Source organism: Phragmites australis, chromosome 19 (assembly GCF_958298935.1).
Source record: "Phragmites australis chromosome 19, lpPhrAust1.1, whole genome shotgun sequence".
Classification (NCBI taxonomy): Eukaryota; Viridiplantae; Streptophyta; class Magnoliopsida; order Poales; family Poaceae; genus Phragmites; species Phragmites australis.
The window spans coordinates 2,027,945-2,038,121 of record NC_084939.1 but is presented as its reverse complement, the minus strand read 5'-3'; the positions used below and the strand labels follow the sequence as shown (position 1 = coordinate 2,038,121).

The 10,177-nt window shown below is 44.5% G+C and overlaps 2 protein-coding genes across 3 annotated transcripts; both read right to left on the bottom strand.

Moving 5' to 3' along the window:
• Positions 1-240: 240 nt before the first annotated feature.
• On the bottom strand, positions 241-6,355 carry LOC133901056 (uncharacterized). Of its 2 annotated transcripts, XM_062342354.1 has the most exons (5): positions 4,640-6,355; positions 4,407-4,484; positions 711-840; positions 596-641; positions 301-338 (listed from the first exon to the last, which is right to left on the bottom strand). In XM_062342354.1, the coding sequence occupies exons 1-4, from the start codon at positions 4,765-4,767 to the stop codon at positions 597-599; spliced, it is 381 nt and encodes a 126-aa protein (XP_062198338.1). In that variant the 5' UTR covers positions 4,768-6,355; the 3' UTR covers positions 301-338; position 596. The 2 variants fall into 2 exon arrangements, 1 of the variants encoding a protein (XP_062198338.1); XR_009906633.1 differs by having other exon boundaries at positions 241-338; positions 447-641; positions 4,407-6,186.
• A 1,613-nt stretch (positions 6,356-7,968) lies between these two features.
• LOC133901011 (receptor kinase-like protein Xa21) lies at positions 7,969-9,842 on the bottom strand. Its single transcript, XM_062342303.1, has 2 exons — positions 8,825-9,842; positions 7,969-8,632 (listed from the first exon to the last, which is right to left on the bottom strand). The coding sequence occupies exons 1-2, from the start codon at positions 9,840-9,842 to the stop codon at positions 8,247-8,249; spliced, it is 1,404 nt and encodes a 467-aa protein (XP_062198287.1). The 3' UTR covers positions 7,969-8,246.
• Between the last annotated feature and the right edge of the window lie 335 nt (positions 9,843-10,177).

Below are 10,177 nucleotides of genomic sequence, written 5' to 3'. Positions count from 1 at the left end.
ACTGCCGCAGGCCACAAATTACAAATGCGCAACAAATTGTCTGTTCAGAAAACAGAATCCATTTCAAATACAAAAATTTAAAGCCGTGCCCCATGCACATAGTCACAGATGGAATACAAACATGGTCTTCATGTCACCGGTACACACAAAGAACACAACCAAGCATGTGGAAGCGATTCCAGAGAAGCTGGATCAAGCGTGTAGTCGCGCTGAGGGAGGTAAGCCTGTATAGTCGTGTGCCTCCATGCATCTTCCAAACCCTTGTCAAAGCCCCAAATTAGAATAGGCTGATGAGTGAGTGTGAGCAATAGCGGTTGTAAATCTCTTGGTCAAATAGCCTACATCCATTTTACAAAGAGAAAATGGGAAGATAATTGAACAGAAGTTACAAACTTGCACGGAGGATGCTATAACTAGTTGCAAAGGCAACTCAGTAAACTCTTTACTCTATGATATGCAGAATCTTCTGCAAATTTGGATCCGTCTGACAGGTCTCCATGAGAGAACGGTTGCACCCGAGAAGTTCTAATTTCTTGAGGGATGGAGGTAATGTTGGTAGTGACATGATATTTTCGCACTGCCAGATTTTCAATACCTTAAGCGATGTTAGGTGCTCCATGTTCTCCGGCAAAGAGTTCCAGCTGCAGTTTATAATATTAAGCATACACAAATTTATCAAGAATTAGGTAATCTTGAGGGACGGAGGTAACCTTGGTGGTGATAGAATATTTTTGCAATCGCTGATAATCAATGTCTCCAGAGTCTACCGGTGTCGGTGGTACGATGATCTGGCATTCTGCGGCGGCAGGCTCTACGCTCCGCCGGGCATCCCGTGCGAGTCTGATATGCATGAACGAAGAAGATATTGAAAAGGCAGCATTTAGAACACACATTGGACATTATGAATATACTGTCATGCCCTTTGGGCTGACAAATTCACCTGCCACATTTCAAAGCCTTATGAACTCTATCTTTGCTGAAATTCTAAGGAAGTTTGTATTGGTTTTCTTTGATGACATACTAATATACAGCAGCAATCTAACAGACCATCAGAATCACTTAAGATGTGTTCTGGAGATACTCAGAAGGCATAGGCTGTCTGCAAAAAAGAGCAAGTGCACTTTTGCTACCAACAAGGTTGAGTACTTGGGTCATATCATAAGTGGAGAAGGAGTTGCTACAGATCCCTCAAAAATTCATGATATACTCAACTGGCCTAATGTAATACCAATTTATTTTGAGAAAAAAGAAGAAGAGAGAGTTGACAAAATTTGACTTTTTGATCCGTTGCTCGTATGGACGATCGGAGACCGTGGTTGCGTTCATCTTGTCGAGACGAACCCATTTTGCTATTCATATGTTCGTTCCGGGCACTGTGAGACCCGTAGCGAGCTCAATCAATTTAGACTGTTCGTTGTTTAAAAAAGAAAATAAATATAAAAAAAACGGGAAGATAAGTATCGGATGGATCGCTCGATCCATCCAGACACTTCTTGTGCTCGCGTTTTTTTTTCTCTCTCTCTCTCTCTCCGTTGTGCGTTGTGTGTGCTGCTCGCTGTCCGCCGGGCTAGCCCAGCCTGCCGTCGCCGGCCTGCGCGCCGCCACCGCTGCTGCGTGCGCGCGCCGCTGCCGTGCGCCGTCGCTCCGGCCCCTGCTGTCGTCGTGCTCTGCGCCTGCGCATCGCGCTGCTGCCGCTCTCGGAGCCGTGCGCCGGGCCGCCGCTGCCGCTGCCGTGGCCATGCGCCGTCGTGCTGCCGTGCAGGCAAGCAAGCCGGCCGCCGTGCCTCTGTGCTAGCAGCTGAGAGAGAGAAAGCAAGCAGAGCAGCGCGGGAGAGAAGCCAGGAAAGAGAAGGGAAAAAGGAGAAAAGAAAGAAGAAGAAAAAAGAGAAGAAGAAAAAAAAAAGGAAAAAAAATTGGAAATTTTCGGTTTTTCGTCGGATTCGTCGTCAATCCTTCGCAGGTGATTTCTCGGTAATTTCTGGACGTTTGTGGTTGGATTAAATCAAATCAATCAATTCCTGTCGTATTATTTCATGTGATCAATAGTCTGTTTCGTTTCGATAATTGTTATTGATTCGAAGATACGATATCCGAGTCGAAGTATTCTTTTCGTTCATCGGAGCAAAGTCTAATTAGTGAGAGCTTTGGTTCAACTCTGAATTGGAAATAGTATATCATTTCATATGATACAGTTTTCTGTATAGTTTTCCGAAATATAGGCGTACCGATGGCGTTGACGTTATTCCTTTTCGGTAATTGGTTTAGGTGCTTTTGGCGTATTAGCGTGCGTCCTCTTCTTTTTCGTCGTTGTGGCATCTTTGTATTAATGGTGTGTTTGTTCAGGTGGTGCGACCTCACGTCACGACTAGTGCCCGGCTTCATCGTTGGTAAAGGCAAGTGATTGTAGTGAATGGCTACGCTTTAACCTCTTATTGGATTGCCCACATTCCTTAATTACAATGCATTCATCTAATCTGAATAACTGATTATGAGATGGTTACTATGTTGTTTATGTTTCCAGAAGTTTACTCGATGATGGATTTATGAAGTGCAGTAAGCACGATATGCCATTATGCAGTTGTTCATTATTGTTTAATGCAATGTTTTATTTCGAAGTCTCAAGCATATTCCGGGAGTTATGATAGTATGCTTGAAGCACGTCATACATATTCATCTCATGCATTGGAAGTTTGTCGCCGTCTTCTGGCCGCGACTGTACCGGTACAGTACCGTATGTTACCCGAGAAGGGGTACGGTGCACACCCTTACGTTACCCGAGGAGGGGTAAGGGTGAGGAGAGCATGTCATGTGCATGGTTATGTCTTCTTATGAAATTCAATGGGTTATTTGCATCAAATCTTATTTCCTTTAATTAGCTTGTATATAGATATATATGCAGCTCTGAAGGCTTATACCAACCGAATGTTAAATGATTAACGTTATCGTTGGACTTGCTTAGTCATAATTGTTTCTCCTAGTGTTGGCGGTCTGTTTCATTACTAGTTTCTATTTAGAATTGTTAGCACATTCATCTGTGGCTAATAGCTTTTGCAAAGTACCTTTCACTTGCTGAGATTTTCGAATCTCACCCGTGCTTTCTTTCCAGGTCCCTTTTGAGGTGTCAATCGCTTGCGGGATGGGTAGCTACACGTCGCCTGCACGTTTACCTTCTCTCTTGATGCCCTGTTAGATATTGTCTTTTGCTCTGTAATGTATATAATGAGTTTGATGGTGGTTCAGTTGTTTGGTCGAGGCTTGTACCTCGTTGCCAGGATCTTTATTTTGCTAGTGTGATATTCTATATCTGTTCTGTCTGGTGTTGTTGCCTGTTATACCTCCACTTTTAGGGGAGGTGCTGCTAAAATTTTTCCCTTAGCTTTCGGCAGATTTTTTTTGGTTGGCCTAAGTGACCCTCCGGGCTTGTTTTGGTCCCCGGGGTGTTACACCTAAACCTGACAATATCACCAAGCTAAGAGGGTTTTTGGGTCTCACAGGATATTATCGAAGATTTGTTAAGGGATATGGAAATATATGTAGACCTCTCTTCGATCTTTTGAAGAAAGACTCTTTTGCATGGAAGGAGCAGCACACTGAAGTATTTGAGCAGCTAAAGAAGATAATTTTTTTCTCGAATACGCAGGAGAGCTGCGCATTTTTGAATTAAGGTAGAAAGTAAATAGGGTATGTACAACAGCAGCTAAATCTTAGCCGCTAACCACACACTCTGAGAGGAAATCGGAAACCCAAGTACGAAGCAATTACAAGAAAATAACAACTAAACAGACAAATGTTCCGCCGAAGACAAGAAGCTCATTGCAAGGAGCGCTGACTGTCTCTTAGGACACCCAGGTGTCGTGCGCCTGCGTTGCACCAAAGCATGATGTCTTCCTTGATGGACTTCACTAGAGCGTCCAGGGAGGTTTGGCCGTTGTTGAACACAATGAGGTTCCGCGAAGATAATGACCACATGCCCAGTCCTTGCACTCCCAGACTTTACTAAACCCTTTATTCTGGAGACTGATGCCAGTGGATCTGGTTTAAGGGGAGTGTTGATGCAGGCTGGTCAGCCAATTGCATATTTTAGCAAAACCTTGAGCTCCCAAGCTGCAGCAAAATCCATTTATGAGAAGGAAGCTATGGCCATACTAGAATGCCTCAAAAAATGGAGACATTATTTGTTGGGCAATATTGTCATTATCAGGACAGACCAAAAGAGTTTGAAGTACATAACCACTCAAAGGTTAACTGAAGGGATTCAGCACAAATTATTGCTCAAGCTAATGGAGTTCAACTATCAAGTGGAATATAAGAAAGGGAAAGAAAATATTGCAGCTGATGCCCTTATCTAGGAAAGAGGGGAATGAGGATAGTCTTCAAGGGTGCCATGCTATTGTAACTGTATTTACCTGAATGGGTAGAAGAAATTAAAGCCAGTTACTTGGGGGATGAAACTAGTCGACAACTTCTGGTACAGCTCCAACAACCTGAAAATCCACTACATCATTGTTCAATGGTGGACAACCTGATCAGGTATAAAGGAAAAATCTATGTGGGAACCAGCAATAACACTAGGCAGTTACTACTCAAAACATTCCACTCATCTGCTTTTGGAGGGCATTCAGGAAGAAGAGCTACATACCAGAGGATAAAGAAGCTCTTGTACTGGCCAAAGTTAAAAACATCAGTGAAAGAATTGGTAGCTGAATGCCCAATCTGCCAGGTGACAAAAATCTGAGAATCTACATATTCCAGGGTTGCTGAATCCATTGTAGGTACCAGAAATGGCTTGGACACATATCACAATGGATTTCATCAAGGGATTGCCGAAGTCAAGGGGAAAAGATGTCATACTTGTGGTGGTAGATAGATTTACCAAGTATGCACACTTCTTAGCCATGTCTCATCCCTACACTGTCCAGCAGGTTGTTCAAATCTTTACGGATAATATATTTAAGTTGCATGACATGCCAATAGCTATAGTGATTGACAGAGATAAGGTCTTTACTAGTAAGCTCTTCCAAGAGATATTCAAAGCATTGAAGGTGTCTTTGAGGTTCAGTACAGCTTATCACCCCCAAAGTGATGGTCAAACGGAAAGAGTTAATCAATGCCTTGAAGCATATTTGAGGAGCATGACATTTCAAGAACCAAAGGAATGGCCGACATGGTTGACAATGGCAGAATGGTGGTATAACACTAGTTATCATACTGCCTTGAAGATTACTCCATTTCAAGCTTTGTATGGATATCACCCACCTCAAATCAGTGAGTTTTCCATTCCATGTAATGTATCAGAAAAGGCTAGAATTTTGGAGGAGAAAGAGAGAATGCTACAACAGATCAAGGTCAATCTGAAGACAGGTCGAGAGAGGATGAAACATTTTGCTGACAGAAGGAGAACTGAAAGAACTTTGGAAATTGGGGATATGGTCTACTTAAAGATGCAAGCATATCGTCAAAATGCATTTGGTTTGAGAGGATAACTGAAATTGAGGGCTAAATACTATGGGCCATTCAAGGTGATTGCAAAATTTGGAGCAGCTGCTTACAAGTTTCAGTTACCAGAAGATGCAGGTATACACCCTGTATTCCATGTCAGCCAGCTCATGAAACATCTAGGGAAGCAAGCAGTACATCTCCCAGGTTTACCCATGGTGACAACAGAAGGGAAGATCAAAACTCATCCAGTGTCAGTCTTGGACAGGAGGATCATACCCAGACGGGGAGAAGTGGTGGCTCAATGGTTAATCCATTGGGAGGGACTGACACCAGAAGAAGCAAGTTGGGAGGATGTCTCATTCGTCAGAGCTTCATTCCCAGAGTTCCATCCTTGAGGACAAGGATGATGTCAAGAGGGGGGACTTGTCAGGAACCGCAGTAGCAGAAGATCAGTTCGTCAGTAAGCAGCAACAAACAGCAACAGGGTGAAGCCGGCGGAGGAAGGAAAAGGAAGGAGCGACTTCACTTAAACGGAAGCTAGAAGAAATCTGGCACTACTCGGTACCAGTTTGGTGTATTAATTACTGTAATCGACGCTTTATCGTCGTTTTCTCCGTTTAAGACCTGCTGTAATCGTCATTTTGACGGTAAACCTTGTTTAACCTGGATATGTAACCGGGTAATGGAGAAGGAGACAGCGGGCGAGACTCATTCGTAGCTTCCAGTAGTTTCTTAGTTACTGTTCATCATGCGCCTGCCGCTTTATCGTCCTGATGGTCTCGCTGTGTAGATTAGATCCACCAAAATCCATTTGTCAGACTTCTGCATCGGGAGTTCCTGACACGGTGGCGCCTGCGCGTCGAGAGCGCGCGGCTGCCCTATAGATACTCCGCCGGCGGCTTGCTCAACCAACGCGCCGAAGAGTTACACTGCGAGTGCCACAGGACAACCTCGTGCTCGGGCATGCACCGCGCGGCAAGAGGCGCGCAGCTCGCTGGGGGAACGTCGCCGCACTCCCGCCTCCGGGTAGCCAGGTCGCGTCGTTGCTACGGCAGCTGCAGGTACCTTCGAATCCTAGCCTTGCTGCTTGCTTCCGTGGGTGTGTGGTCGCAATTTGTGGATTGGTGATGCAATTCCGGTGTACGATGCTGAGTTGCAGACCACGAGGATTACGAATTTTGGGAGAAATTTGAGATGCCCGTAAGCTTGAGTTCGAACTTAATGGTTGGAGATCTCAATCCATTGATGCATATGCACACGGTGTGTTACCCCTTTCGCCTGCTATTGTTCATCCTGAACCCACCTGTTCAAAAAAATTAACTGGAACATGTTCCCCAAATTCCCTAAAGCAAATGCACTTCTGAAATGCGTTGTTTCAGATGCGTATGAACATTTTTTAGGTGCTCTAAACTTTTCATTCTAAACAGGCACGCATTGTTACAAATATGATTTATAAGTTCTAACAAGCTGGTATTAGACTACAGAGATGGCCAAATGGGCCTATGGGCCGACCGGGCATGGGCCTATCTAGGCACGGCCCGACAAGCCCTGTAAGCTTAATGGGCTGTGCCGTGCTGGCCCGCATGCCAGAGGCACGGCCCACAGTATAGCCCGTTAGCCATCGTGTCGGGCCGGGCTGGTCTGGGCACTGTTGTAGCACGGTCGGCCCGGCAAGCACGACGAGGCGGGGCGACACAGGGGTAGGGCGGGGTGGGGCGTGGCGTGGTGGCTGGGCGGCGTGGCAGGGTGGCACGGCGGCACGACGGTGGGGCGGCGGGACGGGGCGGCACAATGGCGGGGTGGGCGGCGAGGCGGGGAGGCCGGGGGTAGGACGGCGGGGCAAAGAGGTCGGGGCGGGGCCGCACGGGGCCAGAGCGAGGAGGTTGGAGACGGGGCATCATGATGGCTGGATGGGACGGGGCTGGGCAGGCTGTGCCCGTGCTGGCCCGTCTAAATCAGGCCGTGCCGTGCCAGCCTACCGTGCCAAGGCGTCGATCTAAGCATGGTCCGACTAGCCATGCTGTGCCGACCCGACCCATCTAACCTCATGTTTGGGCCGTGCCTATAATAACATGCCTCGAGCTGGCCCGGTAGGCAGGCACGGCCATTTAGCCATCTTTATTGGACCAACTAAATGGCTTATATGTATTCCTGGTGGATTGCTGCTGTCAACTAGCTAGTGCCCAACAAAAACGTCCTACTGCAAAATGCTGGACAGATGAATCTGCTGATCCATGAGTTTCCATCATTTCCCATATTTCTGGAAAGTATCGGGAATATTGTATTCTCATGTGAAAGTTCAGGAATAATCTGATTTCTCGACATTGCAGATTTTTTAGTACACTTCTAATTGTATCATTACTAGACGAAGATGCTTCTTTCCAATTAGTCAATAGTTTTCATTCTGTATTTTGACCATTTGTGACCATGTATAAATGATAGATTTTGAGACCACGTATAATCTGATTTCTCTTGTCTAGTTTTACATTTGTGACCATGTATAAATGATAGATTATGAGACTGCCTCCATTATTAATGGTAGATCACCATTGGATTGTAGTCCTGAATTTCCTTTTTCAGGAAATCTTCTTACATAACTTTATTCAGAGGGCCCATACATGACCTGTTGACAAAATAGTGAATAGAAAACTAAAACGGGAAAGCGAAGGAACTGAGAAGGCTAGGTCTCAGTCTCTTAGATGAAGTTAAAATACATATGGGAGGAATACAGAAAACAGAGCACCATACTACACGTAATAACTTGCAAACTGCAGTAATACAGAATGTTGGTCCATTTCAAGATTTTCTCAACCGCGCAATGATGAAAATGTTTCTTTGATTCTGATGATTTCAGAATAAACATCTTGTATTGCTGGTCGATCTTTTGGTGAGTCCACAGAACATCTTAGGCCAAGTTTAGCCATCTGTTTGATACAGCTTTGCATTCCAACCATTGCTTGATTCACATTATGTGAGTCATGATTTCCTTCGTCAACTTTATAACATTGAATGAGGCCGTTGCCCAAAACCTCACCAATATTTTGTGGAAATGCAGACTCAACCAATTTGTGAAGGTTCAGCCCATCCTTAAATATGTCATCAGTCGGATGCTTCCCTGTAACCATTTCTAGCAGAATAACTCCATAACTATAGACATCACCTGCAGTTGAGATTTCACAACCCATCCCATATTCTGCAAATAAAACATAGTGCAAAAACGTTTAGAATTTCTTATTTACTAGATTGTCTTAACGAATGATATTACACAACAGCCTCTTTTTTGTTACGAAAGAAGGTAAGCATCTGAGATTATGGCTAAACATTATTTCTTTCTGAAATATGGCAATGTCTAAGGGATGTTAAGAAGGTCAGAATAAATGCTAACCTGGTGCAATGTATCCAACTGATCCTCTTGGGCCAATTCTGTTTGTTGAACTATCAAGCCTTGCTGAAGATTGATTGTAAAGAAACTTCGCTAATCCAAAGTCGCTAACATGAGCCACCATATCATCATCCAAAAGAACATTGCTTGGCTTCAGATCACAGTGAACCAAAGGAGGTGTGCACCAATTATGGAGATAATCCAAAGCAGCGGCTATATCTGTAGCTATCATTATTCTTGAACCAAGATTCAATGGCCTTGTCGTTTTATTTTTGTGCACCTCTGAGTGGAGCCAGCTTGCTAGGCTACCATTGCCCATATACTCTAGAATGAGGGCTTTGAACTCATTTCCCATTCGGTCCAAGCTTGAACATAGACTAATCACCCTCATGAGATTTCGATGCCGGGTGTTTCTTAACACCTCACATTCAGCAAAGAAGTTCTCAGGTGCTCCAATTTGGTCAAGTTTGAACACCTTAATTGCAGCTGGGTTTGCCTCAAACTCGAAGGTACCTTTATAGACTAATCCAAATCTCCCGGCACCAACTAGGTTGGCTGATGAGAAATCATTTGTAGCTTTAGCAAGATCAGAATATGAGAACGTCTTCAACTCCTTGCATGATTTATCAATATGTTGTTTTGGATGACTTCTCCTTTTGAAAAGAATGGCTGCAACACATGCCGCTAAGACCACGACAACACTAGCAAGTGGAACTGCTATTAATATGCTGTAGGAAGTCTTCTTTCTTTTGGATAGTGTTGACATGCAAAGTGGCAATTCCAGCATTGTATGGCTTGTGCATAGCTTCTTGTTTCCTTGAACAAAAACCTTACCTGTATTGCTAAATGCACCACCTGTAGGTACAACTCCCTCGAGATTGTTGAATGATAAATTGAGAAGCTGCAAGGTGCTAAATGTCTCAAGAAACTTTGGGATTTCACCAGACAAGTTGTTTTGAGAAAGGTCCATCTCAGTAATGCCTCTTAAGCTTGTAAAGGATGATGGGATGCTCCCTTGCATCCTTGTAAGAGAGTTCATTTGTTATTCTAAATAGAAAAAGGACATAGTAGTCGTCGGACTTTGCATAGCATCTGTTAAAAATCGTCTTGCACCGCCACGCGCCGGCGGTAAAATACATGCTCTCAAGACGGGGGAAACACTACGGATAGAAGGGTACCCTCCCCTAATCTGGCAAAATAATGAAACAGGTGCTGATGTGACTATGTCTATCTCTAGGTGAGCACTGTTGGATTATGCCTGACCCGAAGTGCCGAAACAACAGCTAGACGGCAACAAAAAGTGTGCAATTTTCCTATGGGTATTGGTGCCCAATGGTACCTTGGACAAGTACTACT

What these genes read in the sequence shown, in the direction of transcription:
- LOC133901011 (XM_062342303.1), bottom strand. Translation starts at nt 9,842, where the DNA reads ATGCAAGGGAGCATCCCATCATCCTTTACAAGCTTAAGAGGCATTACT. An exon ending in AGTTGGATACATTGCACCAG is followed by an intron (nt 8,633 to 8,824) that starts GTTAGCATTTAT and finishes TTTTATTTGCAG; the next exon opens with AATATGGGATGGGTTGTGAA.
- LOC133901056 (XM_062342354.1), bottom strand. Translation starts at nt 4,767, where the DNA reads ATGGATTCAGCAACCCTGGAATATGTAGATTCTCAGATTTTTGTCACC. An exon ending in AAGAGCTTCTTTATCCTCTG is followed by an intron (nt 4,485 to 4,639) that starts GTATGTAGCTCT and finishes GTGGATTTTCAG; the next exon opens with GTTGTTGGAGCTGTACCAGA. An exon ending in AATTTCTTCTACCCATTCAG is followed by an intron (nt 841 to 4,406) that starts GTAAATACAGTT and finishes CATGCATATCAG; the next exon opens with ACTCGCACGGGATGCCCGGC.